General features: G+C 42.3%; 1 protein-coding gene and 1 long non-coding RNA gene across 2 annotated transcripts in view; one reads left to right on the top strand and one right to left on the bottom strand.

Annotated features, from left to right (window-relative positions):
• LOC119527956 overlaps nt 1-17,751 on the bottom strand; it is a 97,822-nt gene that overhangs the window by 54,536 nt on the left and 25,535 nt on the right. The gene's annotated exons all lie outside the window — the stretch shown is intronic.
• Nucleotides 5,331-11,280, top strand: LOC119527955 (angiopoietin-related protein 7-like). Its single transcript, XM_037828527.1, has 5 exons — nt 5,331-5,842; nt 8,278-8,378; nt 8,981-9,175; nt 9,868-10,066; nt 10,297-11,280. Exons 1-5 carry the CDS (start codon nt 5,485-5,487, stop codon nt 10,464-10,466), a joined length of 1,023 nt encoding a protein of 340 aa, XP_037684455.1. The 5' UTR covers nt 5,331-5,484; the 3' UTR covers nt 10,467-11,280.

Below are 17,751 nucleotides of genomic sequence, written 5' to 3'. Positions count from 1 at the left end.
CAATCCCTGCTCCCTTCCTCACTCCCAGAGGTGACTGTTGTTCTGAGTTCTAACACAACTGGTTAGTTTCCCAGTTTTAAACCCCAACATTAAGCTTCAGGGATGAATCAATGTTGCTGCAAATCACAATAGTTTTTTTTCTTTCTATTGCTGAATAGTATCTGACTCTATGAATATTCCACAGTTCATCTATTTCACACTTGAGGGACATTTGGGTTAATTTTGGTTTTTGTCTACTGTGAATGGTGCTACTCTGAATATTCTTGTACATACCTTTGGTGCACATATACTCATATTTTTGTTGGGAATACACCTTGATGTGGAATTGCTGGGTTATGGGGTATATTTGGCTTTAGAAGACACAGCCAAATTGTTTTCCAAAGTGGTTTTACCAATTTACATTTTGACCAGCAGCGCATGAAAGTCCTGATTGCTCAACATCTTTGTCAACGCCTGTGTTTTCGGTTTTTAAAATTTCAGCCATTCTGGTTGGTGTGTAGCAGTATCTTATGGTTTTAATTGGAATTTCTCTGTGACGCTAGTAGACTCTCATGTTTATTAGCCTTTAGGACAGCCTATTTTGAGAAATAAGTACCTGTTCAGATCTTTTGTGAATCTTTTAATTGGGCTACCTTTTTTTTCTTATTGTTGGGCAAAAGTTCTTCATATACCCTGGATACAATACATACAAGAATATGCATAGGAAATATCTTCTTGCCTTTTCACTTTCTTAATGATATCTTCTGATGAATAGAAATAACTATTTTTATTTCATTTTCTGATGCCTGGTTCATGATTTCTGTATCTTGCTTAAGAAATCTTTGCTTATCCCAATATACTGAAGATACTCTCCTCAGCTATCTTCTAGAAGCTTCATTGTTTTAGTTTCACATTTAGAAGTTAAATTTTTCCTGGATTTTTTTTTTTTTTTCCCTTGAATGGCTCTGGTGTTGACCCAGTAGCACTTATTGAAAAGACTGTCCTTCCCTCACTGTCCTGCAGTGTTACTCTGTCATAAAGCAAGTGTGCATATATGTTTCAGTCTATTTCTGCATATTCTATTCTATTCCATTTGTCTATTGTTTATCCTTGTGCCAATGCTGCACTGCCTTAATTACTTACTGTAGCTTATGATAAATCTTGGTATCTAATAGTGTAATTCCTCCAAATTTGTTTTCCTTATTCAAGAATGACTTTGCTTTATTTAACTTACTCCAAACAACAATCCAGTGATATGAGGTAGTTACAGTTTTTATCTTGAGATAAACAGAAACTCAGAGAAGTTAAGTAATTTGCCCACGGTCATACAGCTATCAAGTGGTGAGGAAGGATTAGAACTCTGACTTTTCTGATTCTAGACCCTTACTGCCTCCTTAATCCTAAAGCCAGCTGTCCCCAGGGAATTTAGTTAGAATGCATTAAGAAATTCAAATGTTCAAACTCACTCATTTTCCAGTTAAAAGTCTTGTTTGGCAGCTAAAAACATCCACTTTCCTGATAAGACCCAGGAAAACAAGGCCACCAAGAGATAAAAGCGTCTCTGCGTTCCTTCCACAGCCCCTCCCTCAGCAGAATCACAAGGCTCCTCCTCACCTCCCCAGCTCCAATTCCTGCGGCCACACCTCTCCCTTCTTTCCTTGGGAGCCATCCTCAACTGCTCACGTTCTTCTACAAGCCAAGGCCTTTCAATTATCTGCAACTCTGCTCAGAGTGCCCTGTCCCACTCTGGCTTCTCCTTTGCCTTTAAAGCTTCAGGAGGCCTTTGAGGACCTCATCTGGGGTGGGCACTCCTCCTGCTCTCATCCCCTGTCTGTTCTGGGCATCGGGCGCTCCTACTGGACCACGAGGCACTTCAGGCTGGGCTGGCATTGTCACCGTGTTCTGCAACTGGCCTGGTGGCTAACAGAACACATTGGCTACGAAGTCCTGTGAAATCATTGAGACTTTTTTTAGCCATGTGCTATAAACAATTCAGAGTCTCTGAGAGGAAGTCTAAGAGAAATGATTTCTGAGAGGTCCAGGGCACACTCTTTGGTAGAAGCAGCAAATCAGAAGGCTTAGGGAAGAGAGGGGAAACTACTGTGACAGACTTGGGCATACAGATGAGACTGAAATGAGATCAAGTGACAGAAGGGTCAGCTATTGAGAGGCTGCAAAGTAAGGTAAGATGTGACTCATTAAAAGACTTGAGAAGAAGTAAAATATTGATATGAAGAACACAATAAAATGAAAAACAAAGCAGGTGGTTCTGAGATTTATTCATTCAACAAAGCAAACTCTGAGAGTCTGGTGCTGAGGGAGCTGCTTCTCTCCCTCACCAATTCTGAAAGTGAAGGTTTAAGGGGAGGCCCAGGCAGGAAGACACTAGCAAACGAGGAGCAGTCTCTCACGTGGGGACTTTTAAAGAAAATGAAACCCCTCTCCTATTTGGGGGAGAGGGAGAGACCACCTCTAGGCCTTTCTAGATGTGCAGTCCTGAGGCTGTTCTGCAGGCTCCAGTCCTTGCTGCCAGCCTGAAGGCAGTCAGCTCAAACACCTTAACATCTAAGAACTCCCAGACTAAGTTAAAGCTCACTTTTTTTTTATTAATATAAACTTTATTTTCATAAACATCTCTCCCAGAAGCACCAAGCTGACCCTCTTTCACCATAAGCAAAAAGGAGAAAAGGAGAAACTGTAAGGTATCCAAAACAGGTGTTCCGTATTTGCTCAGTTAATTCACATTTTCTGTGGTTACTCTGTTCAGTGAAAGGCAGAAGAAGGGATTAAAAGCCCCTCGGAGAAGGGGGAAAGCACTCGAGTCCTCCACATTCTTCACTGTATTCTCTGTGGGCTTAGCTATGTTCAAAACAGTACTTAGTTTTCCTTCTTTTGGAAATGCAGAATCTAAGATACCAAGGAGTTCTGTCCACTTTAGTGAATAGATAATCTGGCATGGGAAATACCCTTAATTAGCTCTTTTTGTTTTGGGGAGATTATTGACATTTAGGCAGCTTAGTTTAAGCAAATTGCAAACAACTTAAGAAAAGCATCATCTCAAACTTCTGCCTGATGTTTGAAGTTTCCAGAAAATAAATGTCAGAAACTAGTTACTCAAACTAAAAGCTAGATGCTTCCTCTCCAAATTTATAAAACCTCTCTTACCTTCCCTAGAAAGGATTATTTCCTGGTAGGGACATATCTGAAGCAATAAAGTTATTTTAGGTTATTTGTTTTTCTTATCCCTTTGTTTTGAGTGTTTTTTTTAATTTTTTGATAAAACTATTGCATTAAAAATTAGCAAAATTCTGTTATAGGTTATTTGGTTTTTCTTATGCCTTTGATTATGGTTTATTAATTTTCTTGGGGAATGGTAGGAATATTTTGGAAGCAGTGTAGTTATTTTTGATTATTTGTTTTTCTTATCCTTTGGATATGGTTTATTAATTTTATTGGGATTTGGTAGGAAAATGTTGGAAGCAAAGTAGTTATTTTAGGTTATTTTTTTCGTAATCCTTTTGCTTTGTTTTCCTTCAAATGGTGTCTTTTTTTTGTTTTTAATTTTTCCAAAGTTAAAAAACAAAACAAAACAACAAACAAAATCTCTCTTACCTTCCCTAGAAAGGATTCTTTCAAGGGTTGGGTTGCAGATAAGAATGATTGGTTCATTTTCTGTTCAGATATGAAAGTCTGTTCATAACATTTGGGTGAGAAGTTGGGGGGGGGGTAGCTATGGGAGCAAACAAAAAGCTGGTTGGGAATCCACAGAGCTGCAATGTTCCCTTATGCTTTCTCTTCTGAGTCGCTGGATGGAGCACCAAGGCAGCAGGGTCATATAGCAGGTCCAGGTGGTGCACGGCCCTCCTGTGGTCATGGTTTAGGCTCAGTCTTAGTTGATGGCCAGATAATTTTGAAGATCCTCATGGAGTTTAGCAGATCCTGTCAGATGCTGACAACTTGGGGCTAGGTTCTCAATAATGAAATGGAGCTAAAACTGGAGTGCCCAGCTGGGTGAGATATTTGCCAAAAGAGAGCAGGGACTGGCAGACAGTGCCAATTCAAAACAGAAACTTTAGAGTGGAATGACAAGTTGCTGCTGGGTGTCTGCAAATTCCTCAGCCCTTAGTAGGTAAAGGCGACTAAAGATGTGAGAAAACAAACCCTGGCCCATCTTGAGCTCCTACTGCTCTTTGATTTAGAGGGAAAAAAAACTGTTTGGTAACTCTAGCTGCTGAAACAGAAATTACTTTCTGAGAAGTTAGAAGCCCTGACTGGAAAAGGGCTCTGGGGTGGATTATGGCATGGAGGAGAGTTGTCAAGCATCAGGCTCAGACAACTGAAAATCCCACAGTGAAATTCAACATTATAAGTAAATTCTGCTACAGTGTCTCAATAACATGGGATACAGCAATAGCACGTTCCAAGGACAAAGTACTGTTTTAAGGACAGAATGTTTACATTCTTAGAGAAAAGCTTATTCCAAGGGTATTTGCTGAAATTCCAGGATTTTACATTTGTTTTCAGAGCAAGAGTATTCTTCATATGTGGTATATGAAAAATTAAAATATCCCTATTTTGATACAAAATCATAAATATCGAGAGAGAGGGAGAGACAAAGTCAGAGAGAGACAGAGGCAGAGAGGGAGGAAATATAATTTCAAATTGCAAATCATATTGCATGAGAGGAGGGAATTAGACTCTGGACATGTACTTATTCGGTAATGGGGATTCTTTTCTTTATACTTTAATATATTTTCCAAGTTTTGAACCATGGGCATATATTATTTATATAAACAGAAAAAAAAATAGTATACTTCCTCGTCTGAAAGATGAGCCTGTTCTCTGTTCTGCCTAAAAACTGAGGGAAGTGTGGGGATCCATCCCAGGAAGAGTCCCAGCACTTCAAAGTTTTCATCTTTCCCATATTCCTTTAGAACCTTTAGAAAGGGATTTGGAAATTCTTCTGATGCTGCCCTGCTTGCTGACAGAATGGAGCCTGTGGCTGGCAGGGTCATAATCTAACAGACAAAACGTAGTGGAAATACACAAAGTCACAGTCCTCCTGTCTCAGCCCAGACACTGTGCAGGCAAGAAAAGAGAGACTCGCCCCTGTATCCCTCCCCGCCTCCCCTGCTCTGGCCTAAGATGACGCTGACTTCACCCAGCAGGCACCTGACCCTCCCCGAGGAGCTGGGAGGGCCTGAAGCACAGTGCACGGCCCTGGTGGGGATGGAGGTTAAGGAAGCAAACAATATTTAAGATGCTCAGTTTGCAGAGCAGGCTTGGGAAGGAGGGCTCTGAGATACCCAATTAAGCTCCACTTTCAGAAACTCTGAAAGCTCTGAGGAGGACTAAGAAAGAGCAGGGAAAGGAAGAAAACAAGGAAGTGGTGAGACCATCAGGAGCAAAGGTAAATGGTGATACTTTGCTGCAACTTCGCAAACGTCAACTGGCAAATCCAGATTCCCTTAAAGGAAGATCCTTCCTCAGCAAGGCCCAAGGAAGATGCTGGAAAAGACTCTCTCAGCCATGACCTGGCTCTGCATTCTCATTGTGGCCTTTGCCAGTCACCCAGTGCGGCCACAGAGGCCCCCTAGTCACAGGATACCCATACTGCTCCAACTGGCTACTTGCTGTGAGGGTGTGAAGGAGCTCGAGGCCCAAATTGGCAACCTAAGCAGTCTGGTGAGTGAACTGAGCCAGAAGGAGGAGAGAGACTGGGCCAGCGTTGTCATGCAGGTGCTGGAACTGGAGATCAGTAACAAGCACATAATGTCACGGCTCACAGATGTCAAGACCAAGTACTCCAAAATGAACAACCAGATAGACATTATACAGCTGCATGTAGCACACACCTCAGCAGGTAAGAACGTGTCCACCGTCTCCCCAAATAGCCAAGTGTCTCCCCCATCTATAGCTGCTTCTAAACGACTACTGGGGGGGTCTCTTTGGGTTTACTTTCTTGGGTAGTTGCCACTGGCTCTATTTTCCATTTGGTAAAGGCTTCAGGAAAACTTCCTTTGACTTCTAAAATTCTGTAAATTTACCCTGTACTTGACCGGGTCTCTTTTATTCAAACAATATTTCAGCAAAGGTGCGAATTCCTGTCTAGGAGCACAGGGAGATTACCTGATTCACAAAGCAAGTCTCAGAACAGAGTTCAAGTTTTCCTGGGTTGGTCTGGCCTTGCCACATCCAGACCAAGAGCTGACAGGCTGAACCTTTGATCATGAGGAAGCAGAAACAATCACCAAACCTTAACATCTGTTGCTCTGGGAACAAAGCTTTGTCAGAAGGCTTCTCTGGTTCCCCCAAGATTTAGTGGGGATGGGCATTACTGAAGTTTTGTGTCGATTCTGAAACTCTGATTCTTTTCAGTGTTAGACACTGCCCACAGCCATCTGAAGAACCCCTTTGTGTTCAGGAAATGACAAGCTCTTCAAGGCTGCTCAATTTTAGGCTTTCTATTTTTCCCCAGGCTCTCAGATAAAATTTTCAAAGAATACATGAAATTAAAAAATGCCATGCTGAAAGTAGGACAAAGGTCAAAAATAAGATATATTCTAAAACATTTTCCTTTGCCAAATAACTTTCAGTTTCTGGCTTGCTTGGCACCAATAGGCTTACAGGTAAATTTATTGTTTAGATATTAATTTAGTTTTCTGAACCTGTCAGGAAATTATTAGGTATAAGAAACATATTCTATAGATAGGTCATTTCTTGCTGACATAAAAACCATTAGTTACCTTATACACCAAACTGCGAACAAAGAAACACTTAACTTCTTGGAAAAGACAATGGTTCTAACAAGCAGGTTCTGTTTATCCTCAGTTCAGAAGAAGAAAAAGTTTTAACATGAAATAAGCTTGAAAATTCTGTTATATAAACCAAAGTGAATAGACCATTTTCTTAGCATTTCCTTCTCCTGACTCTCAGTTTGGGATTAGAAAGTTATTCTTAGGCCATTTTCCAGACAAATGAGTCCTGATTGGGCCTGGGAGATGAGACTAGATATGCAGCAGATCAGGCCAGAGAGAGGAATCTGCAGGCCACTTCCTGCTCCCCCAAAGAGGTGATTTTCTCACCACCCAGGGGGGGTTTCTGGGGAACCAAAGACAGCTCCCCAGCCTGCTTCTTACTCTTTAGCTCGGGGGGTCATTCCTTATTCTTCTCCATTACCAGCTGCTGGCCACTTTTAGTCTCTGTTAGGAGCTGCCCCTTGGAAAAGCAGTGAGTTGAGATGTTTTCATCAGTAACAGGAAATGAAGAACCCTGAGGGCAAAGGCACGTGTGCCCTGTTCCCCTGGCCCAGCGTGCTCTGCAAGGGAGCCAGGCAGCCTCTGACAACTCCTGGGGCAGGAGGCATCCAGTTGCCATCATTGGGCTCTTCTCCCAGAGCTGTCAGGAGTGGCCACCAAGACAAAGATCCCAAGACAGAGGCAGGAAGCATCTCCTGGAGAGTACGATTTCCCAGGCTCCGGATCCTATCAGGGAAGGCTGGCTCTCTCACAGAGCTCTTTGACATTCAGAATAGGGATACAAAATCTAGCATAAAGCAGATGGCCAATGGGCAGCCAAGGAAGCATTTAAATCAACCCAGAGTGAAATCAGCCCGTCTAATGCATTCATTTTCTTGTTTTAATAACACTGTCAGGGGAAGAACTCAAAGGGTTCTTTGGGGTATTTTCATTTCATTCTGGCATTCTTAGATTAATGGAGGAAAGATAAGTTTACAAAATCTATCTCCCGTAATTCAGTTCCTGGTTGGCAATGACCATTACCCCTAAACAGCAATAACAACAAAATCCAACAACAAACCAACCAACGAACCAGCACCAAAGCCAGACCCTGTGAGATACTCATGACTTGTCTGGTAGCAGGCGAGCTGTCTGACAAGTCTGAATCTATCAAGCAGGAGCATCAGTTACAATAAATGTCAGAATTCATGGTCTTCACACAATGTAACATTTCTAGAATTCATGATCCAGGATGATAGCAGGATAATCCACTTCATAGTTAGTCTGCAAGTGCCTGTTTGAGTGCTCTGTTGATGCCATCCAGGTGATGGGTTTCCCCACTTCCTGCCCTACCACTAGTGAGGCTAAAGTGACCTTTTTCCTCTCTCTACCCACACCTCTTCCGAATCCAGAGACTGCCTAGAAATTATAAGCAATGTCAATTTCGTGGATGAAATGAAGTCTCAGGTTTGACACATTCAGTTTAGATGCAGCAGGAACATCCCGCCTGCCCCGGAGCCCTGAATCTGGATGCTCACCCTGTGGTCTGCTCCTTTTCTAGGTGCCATCTATGACTGCTCTTCCCTGTATCGGAAAAACTACCACACATCTGGAGCGTATAAGCTTCCTCCTGACGTCCTCGTTGGCAGCCCTGAGCTGCAGGTGAGGTCCAGTAAGCACACTGCTGATATTCTACCCCGTCCCCCACCCCACTCAAAGGGATGGAGATAAAAGGGATTATTTCTAATCTAATGAAAGCGAAACAAAACAGAGATGCAAACACGCCAAATACCAGAGATACTAAGAACTGAGTTTATGGGCCAAAAACCCCGGCAAAAACTCAGGCATCTATTTTACCACTTTATATCAGTGTCAACTAAAACCAGACCCTCTAACATAAGTTAGATTGTTCTTGTTACCAACATTATGCTAGTTTAGATCTCTTGCCATGTCCCACTGTAGTTATTTTTGTGGGGGGAAGAAAAGAGAACATGAAGGGGGCATATCAGAAGTGCCTGGGTTTCTCCATTTGAACTAGATGCGCTCCCCACATCCCCAATTGTGATAATCATTCCCCAGTAAACCACTACCCTGCCCCAGCTCTGCCAACACTGGGGTAGACTCATTGCTGCCAGTGAGCCAGCGTGACTATGGAAATGCATGCACCCACTGGCTGTGAGGCTGGGAAAAGATTGTGACTCCTGCCCACACACTCCTGCCACCTGCCTCTGCAAGTCCCTGACCAGCGCAATTCTCTGTGCTAGGTGTTCTGTGACATGGAGACTTCAGGCGGTGGCTGGACCACCATTCAGAGACGAAGGAGTGGCCTTGTCTCCTTCCATGAGGACTGGAACCAGTACAAGCAGGGTTTTGGCAGCATCCGTGGAGACTTCTGGCTGGGGAATGAACACATCCATAGGCTCACCAGAAGGCCAACTCGGCTACATGTGGAAATGGAGGTGAATGCTGGGCTTGTGGCCCTGGGACTGGACCAGGGCCACCACATATCTGTGGACCACTCTAGGGCTCCATTCCTAAGCTTATTCACTAAGATGTGAATATTTACTGTGAAGGTTTTCCTGCAGGTTGCAGGACAGTTGAGGAAGAATAGTTTTTTCCCTTTTTTGCTCAAAAGCAGGGCTACAGGTGGCATGAGGCAGCCAGCCCAGGCCAGAGCAGAGCAAGTCCAACAGGCAGCTGGGCTGAAACACTGCTGACTCTGATCTGACCTGGGAACAAGGTTTTTTATGGGAAAAGCTTACCAATACTTGTTAATGCTCCTTCTCAAAGGCTGTGAAGTGCTCAAATTATATTCTCACATTACTTTTTTTTTCTAACATAACTGAGTGAGATAAAGTGAAATCGTAAATCTACACCTTAAACCAGGGAAGTGAGGGAGTACAGAAAGAGAGACTAATCAAGGTCGTATGATGAATCAAGAGAGAAGTTTGATGTAGGACTCATGCTTTCTGATTTCCAAGTTTGTACGGAACACTGGTGAAGAAGTGATGAAGGTTTACTAAATCCAGGACTATATGAAGAGTTGCCTGGCTATGGGCCTGGAGGGAGAGGAGCTACAGGGCTGGGTCTTCTCTGTGAGATGAAATGAAGCCCTGGGCGGTTTCTCTAAGGCTCTGACTCTTCCTGACAGGACTGGGAGGGCAACGTGCGCTATGCTGAGTACAGCCACTTTGTTCTGGGCGATGAAATGAGCAGCTACCGCCTCTTCCTGGGGAACTACAGTGGCAATGTGGAGGATGACGCCCTCCTCCATCATAACAACACAGCCTTCAGCACCAAGGACAAGGACAATGACCCCTGCATTAAAAATTGTGCAGAGATACTTAAAGGTAAAATGGGTGAGTGGGTGGGGGGATTAGGTATAAACCTGTGATCCCCTTAAGAATATAGAATGAAATTATAACTGTACCATTGGTGTTCTGGCTTTGGTAATTTTTTTTTATAAACGGGCTCTGAAGGCTTATCTTCAAATCCCTGATATCTGGGCTACCGTCTATTTTCCAAGGGGTGTGGGGTGGGCATACTCAGCTTACTGGCGCTGTTCTGTTTCTTGTGTCAGGTGGATACTGGTACAGATGTTGTGCAGCCTCGAACCTCAACGGGGCATACTACCACCGCAGAGAGCACAAGAAGCACGTGGATGGCATCTTCTGGAACGGCTGGCATGAGGCTCCTTACTCCCTCAAACGGGTGGAGATGAAAATCCGCCCAGAAGACTTCAAGCCCTAAAAAGAGACCTGCTGTGGAAAAAGGATGCAGAAATAGAGACAAATGGAGGTTGGGCAAGGGCAGAGAAGGAGAGCAATAGAGGATAGAAATGGTAGGGATGGAAAACGGCCTATAATCTCCAATGAGAGAATGCATCTCTGAGGAGGACAACAAAAGACATTGAAGCTAATGGGACGAGGTATTTAATCATAATGGGTCCTGAGAGACACTTCTCAGGGGGCTGCACTGGGTGGGCTCTGCCTGTGATCCCTGACATAGAAGCAGCCTGTCCTTTCCACATGATTTTTCTGTGAAAAAAACAAAACAAAAACTGTGAGGTCACTTAATCCATTTTCACTATGTCTAGATTACATGAGGGGCAGAAAACCAATCGTTTTGCTTAAAAGAATATCATTACTCAGATTCTCAAGGGAGAGGCTTTGGGTGTTAGGAAAAGTATAAAAGAGGAGGAGGAGGCAGTTTCCATTTTTATATAATGTCCTTCTGTCTACACACTTTGTTTTTAAAACACGAAAACTGCTCTGCTGGGGCTGAGCTGGCCCAGGTCGGCGCTGCTTGGAGGAGGCTCCAGGGACCCAGGCCCCATGCTCAGCCTCCCTCAGGGCAGAGCCCTCCCGGGAATGACAGGGCCCAGCAGTGTCAGAGGAGTACCCACAGGGTGGGGAGAAAGCTCCCATGAAGCTTGCACAAAACCACCTGAAAATATTCATGATTAGTAGAGATCAATTTATTTTCATTTACTTATTGTAAGAAAGGGGCTCAAAGAGCTTCATTTTATACCTTATCTATTAAAAATTTGTGAAAAATGAAGGTAGATGGCACTATGGTTAATAAATTCATGATTAATAAATTCATGCTGTATGTAAGCTTCTTGCTTTATAAAAATAAAATTTTCTGGCTTATGTTTTAAACATTTAAAGTTTCTTTTCCTTTTACAATAAGCTTGTTTAAAATTCATTTTTACTGAGATATATTCAGATACCATAAAGTCATCCATTTTGTACAATCAATTGTTCAGTGTACCATCATATAGTTGTGCATTCATCACCACAATCAATTTTTGAACATTTTCCTTACACCAAAAAGAATTCAAATGAGAATGAAAAATAAAATTAAAAAAGAACACCCAAATCATTCCATTCCGCTACCTCTCACCCTATTCTTCATTTAGTTTTTGTCCCCATTTTTCCGCTTATCCATCCATACACTGGTTAAACAGATGTGAGCCACAAGGTTTTCACAATCACAGTGTCACCCATTGTAAGCTACATAGTTAATCATCTTCAATAGCCATGGCTACTGGGTTGCAGTATGAGAGTTTCAGGTATTTCCTTCTAGCTATTCCAATACACTAAAACCTAAAAAGGGATATCTATATAGCACATAAGAATGCCCTCCAGAGTAACCTCTTGACTCCATTTGAAATCTCTCAGCCACTGAAACTTTATTTTGTATCATTTCTCTTCCCCCTTTCGGTCAAAAAGATTTTCTCAATCTCACGATGCTGGGTCCAGATTCATCCCCCAGGTTCATCCGCCAGAGTCATATCCTGCCTTACCAGGGAGATCTACTCTCCTGGGAGTCAGGTCCCATGTAGTGGGGGAGGGCAGCAAGTTTACCTGCCGAGTTGGCTTAGTTAGAGAGAGAGGACCACACCTGAGAAACAAAGAGTTTCTCTGGGGGAGACTTTCAGGCACAATTACAAGCAGGCTTAGCCTCTCTTTGCAGTAGCAAGCCTCATAAGGGCAAGCCCCAAGACTGAGGGCCCAGCATAACAAATTGTCAGTCCTCAATGTTTGTGAGAATATCAGCAATAATTCAGGTGGGGATATCCAATATTTCTGCATTTCCCCCCATCTCCTCGGGGGGGTGGGGGTCCTGCAACAATATTTTTATTCTCTGCCCAAATTACTTTGGGATATATCACTATTTCACACTAACCTGTACAAACCTACCAGATCTCACGTCCTATTCAAAGTTTTACATAATTACGGTGTTTGAATAAACTGACCATACAGGTTAAATTATTTAGCATGCTGTAGAAGATATATATCCTACACCAAATAAACATCTCTTCCCTTGGTCTCACACAGAAGTTGAAGTTTTAAAACACAGTCAAAATTGTCCTTTACCATTTGGCCTGATTTACCTTAGTCCTAACCAGATCTGCTTCATTCATATCTCTAATTGAAGTCTGGACTCTTTTTCAGCTTTTTTAACAGTTGCTGTATGCGCTAATACTGACATTCATAGCTCTGAGTTTCAGGTGTCACACAGATACCCAAAGTTCCAGAGATCGACCAGGTTATTCACAAAGGGATCAGTATCTCAGAATTTGGAGACAGCCATTACAATTCAGGAAGAGATGTGACTGCTGTAAGAGCTTACAATCTAGTGACCACTACAAAAAGCATTTTCCTGATAAGCTGTGCTCAAAGATTCAATTCTCAGGGTTTACACATGGTAGTTAGTCCATATTGGTGAGACATTGTTTGTCTTTCATTTCTGGTGTACTTCATTCAAAATGCTATCCACAGGATCCATTCACCTCATTGCAGAAGCTTCACTCCTCACAGTTGCTCAATATTCCATTGATGCCTACACCACAGTTCACCACTCTGTTCATCAGTCAATGTACCCTTAGGCCATTTCCACCCATGGTAAGTCATCAATACTACTTCTATAAACACCAGTGAGGAAATGTCCATTAATGTCCCTGGTCTGAGATCTTCCAAGTATATACCACATAATGAGGTTGCAGGACCTTATGGCACCCACATACTTAGCTTCTTGTGGAACCACTGCACTTTCTGCCAAATAGGCTACACCTTTCTACTTCCCCACCAACAGTAAATAGGTACATCCCCCTCTCCATGTTTTCTCCAGCACTTTTATCACTATTTATATGTTTTCCTACAATTTTATACAGATATATTCACATACCATACAATCATCCCCAGCGTACAATCAGTTGTTCAGAGTATCATATAGTTGTGCATTCACCAGCACAATCAGCACTTGAGCATACTCATTACTATGAAACAAATTTTTTGTTAAAGAATAAAAAAGATAATTTAAAAAATACCATACAATACAACATAATATCAGACAACACCACCACTATCAAGAATCCCATATCCCTCCCTTATATCCTCCTTTTATAGACATTTAGCTTCAGTATATTGCCTTTGTTACAATTAATGAAAGCATCTTACAATGTTACTGTTAACTATAGACTCTAGTTTGCATTGATTATATTTTCCCCCTGTACCATCCAATTTTTCAACACCTTGCAAAGTCGACATTCATTTGTTCTCCCTCACATAAAAACATTCTTATATTTGTACATTTAATCACCATCATCGACTACTCTAGGTTTTGCTAAGATATATAGTTCTAGTTTTTATCCTCTACCTTTCCTTCTGATGTCATACTTGCCCCTAGCCTTCCTCTTTCAACCATATTCACCGACAACTTTGTTCAGTGTATTAAGAATATTCTGCTACCATCACACAATATTGTGCTATCCATTTCTGGGTCTATATAATCAATCTTGTTGAACATTCTATACTCCTTCAGCACCAAATGCCTGCTCTCTACCCTATTTCTATTTCCTGACAGCCTTTGTTCTCAGCTTTTAACTCTCAATGTTTGCTCATTATTATTAGTTCATATTAGTGACCATACAGTATTTTTCCTTTTGTTTCTGGCTAACTTCGCTCAACATAACATCCTCAATATTCAACCATGTTACTATACATTCCGTGACCTTGTTCTGTCTTACAGCTGCAAAATATTCCATCATGTGTATATACCACAGTTTGTTTATCCACTAGTCCATTGATGGACATCTGGGCTGTTTCCATCTCTTGACAACCATGAATAATGCCACTATAAATGTCAGTTTACAAATGTCCAGTCGTATCTTAGCTTTCAGTTCCTCTGAGTATATACCTAGTAACGGGATTGTTGGTCATATGGCAATTCTATACTTAGCTTCCTGTGGAAGTGCTACACAGCCTTCCAGAGTGGCTCCCCAGTGTCTGGTCACCCCCAGCAAACTGCCAAGGTAGGTGGATGGGAGTGGAGAGCTGCCGCTCACTCCCTTGCCCAGCGGCGGCCTGGTGGGGGGTGGGGAGTAGGGTAGTCCCAATGGGGAACACACTCACACCATGTCCTTCCAGCCACAGTCTCTCCTCTGTGTTTTGACAAGTGTTCCCTGTGGGGGCCCTCTATAGCTGGTCACACCCCATAAATGCAGTTCCTAGTGTCCTCTGACCACTTTCTAGTTACTCTGACAGGAGAAAACCCTGTTCCGCCTCACCTACTCACCATCTTCCCTGAAGTCCTATTTGCATATACTTTGTACAAGGAACCAAATAAGAAATTATGGAAATGTCAGAACCAAAGAACAAATATTAAGTATAACAGAAAAGAGATACAAGTTAAAATCAAAGAAGTAAAAATTCTTTAATCCTAAATTTGAGTTAGAAATATCAGTATAACTATAATTTATTTTTCTCATTCTCAAAATTACATATTTCTAAGTTTTCTTCATTAGAAAAGATCTAGGAATAATGAAATAATGATACTGCAATAATAATGAACACCCCAACAAAAATTGTGGGCACTAAATACCAATCCTCACTAAAAGAAACCAGAGCTACTTGGAGAACCGTCTGTGCCCAAGTTTAACTGACATATATTTGAAAATCTTTTTTCCTGACAGAAAGAAAGTAATCAAGGTAAAACTACTTTGCTCTGTAGAAAGGACACAATAAGTCAGGTTGACAGAGGTCATTAGATTGTGAAAAAGAAAAAAGTGAACATACCTGCCACAAAGTGAAACACACTTGTTCTAGTTTTGCTAATGCTGCCGGAATGCAAAACACCAGAGATGGATTGGCTTTTATAAAAGGGGGTTATTGGGTTACACAGTTACAGTCTTAAGGCCATAAAGTGTCCAAGCTAACACATCAGCAATCAGGTACCTTCACTGGAAGATGGCCAGTGGCATCTGGAAAACCTCTGTTAGCTGGGAAGGCACAAGGCTGGCGTCTGCTCCAAGTTCTGGTTTCAAAATAGCTTTCTCCCAGGATGTTCCTCTCTAGGCTGCAGCTCCTCTTCAAAATGTCATTCTAGGCTGCTCCTGGGGCATTTGTTCTCTCTTAGCTTCTCTGGAGCTAGAGTCTGCTTTCAATGGTCATCTTCAAACTGTCTCTCATCTGCAGCTCCTGTGCTTTCTTCAAAGTGTCCCTCTTGGCTGTAGCTCCTCTTCAAAATGTAACTCACAGCTGCACTGAGTTCCCTCTGCCCGTCTGCTCATTTATATGGCTCCACTGATCAAGGCCCACCCTGAATGGGTGGGGCCACGCCTCCATGGAAATATCTCATCAGAGTTATCACCTACAGTTGGGTGGGGTGCATTTCCATGCAAACAATCTAATCCAAACGTTCCAACTTAATCCCCACTAATATGTCTGCCCCACAAGGTTTGCATCAAAGAATATGGCTCTTTCTGGGGGACACAATACATTCAAACCAGTACAACACCAGACATACATAAGTCCATGGGTTAATAATGATACTTAAAAAAAAAAAAATGGGGGGAGGGGGTGTGCACCTTGGTTATCTTTCAGAGGTTGCCAGAGCCATGACCCCTTATTTTGAAAAACTGATAAAGGGAAAGAACCATGTGTTTGCATTTATTATGCCTTTCCTGCATGAATTGTATTTCAAATTATCTAGTTGATGATACAAAATTCTTTATAGATAATTTCTAGCTAATAAATCCAGAAGAAATGAGAGAATTAGAAAACTGTAACGTTATAGTCCCTAATGAAATAATGCCTCTTGGGAACAGTCATGAAAGGACCCTAAAACAATTAGAAGAAAGAATGATGAGGAACTTTATAATAGATGAGATCACAGGATCACAGCACCTGAACCAACTAACTCACCTCTTTGTAAGTAGATGATGTAAAAAATATTTACTTCCTATTATGTTGAAATAGGAAGTTTCCAGCAATACCTAGGAAGTATTTCTTGCCAAAGGAATGGAACTGAATCTAATCAAGCCTTTAAATCTCACCAGTTTACAGTAAGTTAAAATGAGGATTCAATCAGTCAAATCCAGAATGGGAAAATCTATAGAACAAATGATCTGGTTTCTTCCACAAATCCATGGTATGGGAAAGAAAACAGGGACAGATTGAGAATTAGATACAGCATGGTATAGATAAACCAACCAATTCTGATAATTCCATGATACACTCCTAAATAAGTTAAGGGTGAAAGAAGAAACCATAACAAACAGAAAAATATTTCTTTCTAAACAATAATGAACATACAGTATCATTATTCAGCAATAAAAAGAAATGAACTACGGCTACATGCTATAACAGATGTGCCTCAAAAACTTTGATACGTGAAAGAAGGCAGACACAAAAGACTACATGGTGCTTGATGCTGTTTATGTGAAATGTCCAGAAAAATCAACTCCAGAGAGACAGAAAGTATATTAGTGGGTGCCTATAGTGGGGGTAGAAATGGGAATGACTAAAGGGGCTTGAGCTTTCTTTCTGAGGTGATGGTAATTTTCTAAAATTAGACTGTGGTGATGGTTTCCCAACTCTGTATATACATTAAAAATAACTGAGAGGAAAACTAAGATGGCAGCTAGGTGAGACAGGGCAAAAAAACACCTCTGTGAAAGACACTAGATGAAAACCAGAAAGTGACCCAGAATACCGGTTACAGCGATGAACCAGCTGGACGAGGTCTGCTAGTACCACAGAGGCTGTATACTTGGTGAAACTGGGAGTCTGCATTCTGAAACGAGTGAGTAAGCTGGCTGGAAGACCCACAGCTGTGCAGTATTGTGGGGAAGCCAGGGGTTTGCATTTGGACACTGACTGGTTCTTTTAAAAAGAGAAAAACCCAGGGGTGGCTGCAGTTGTGACAGTGGGAACCATGCAGTAAAACACAGCAAGAGGGGGCTGGGCCGGCCTCTCAGTGTCTGGCCTGGATGATAGCCCGCTGTGGATACCCTCAGGGCCAGGGGAACAGAGGGGAGAGCTGGAAACTGAAAGAATCCCCACGGCTAGCAGCTGGCTCCCTGAAGGGCTGGATAAACTCCCGCCCGGGCCGTGCCCACAGTCCAGAGCCCCGCCAGTTGTCCCGGAGCTGGGAAGGAGGAACTGTGCGAGGAGGGGGGATTGAGAAGCCCCGTTCGGCCATCTCTGCATCAGGCTGAGAGCACCTCTGCATGGCCCAGCGGCCCGGG

This window comes from Choloepus didactylus, chromosome 2 (assembly GCF_015220235.1).
Source record: "Choloepus didactylus isolate mChoDid1 chromosome 2, mChoDid1.pri, whole genome shotgun sequence".
Taxonomy (NCBI): domain Eukaryota; kingdom Metazoa; phylum Chordata; class Mammalia; order Pilosa; family Megalonychidae; genus Choloepus; species Choloepus didactylus.
Note: the sequence above shows the minus strand (reverse complement) of the source record. Positions and strands in the feature narration are given on the sequence as shown.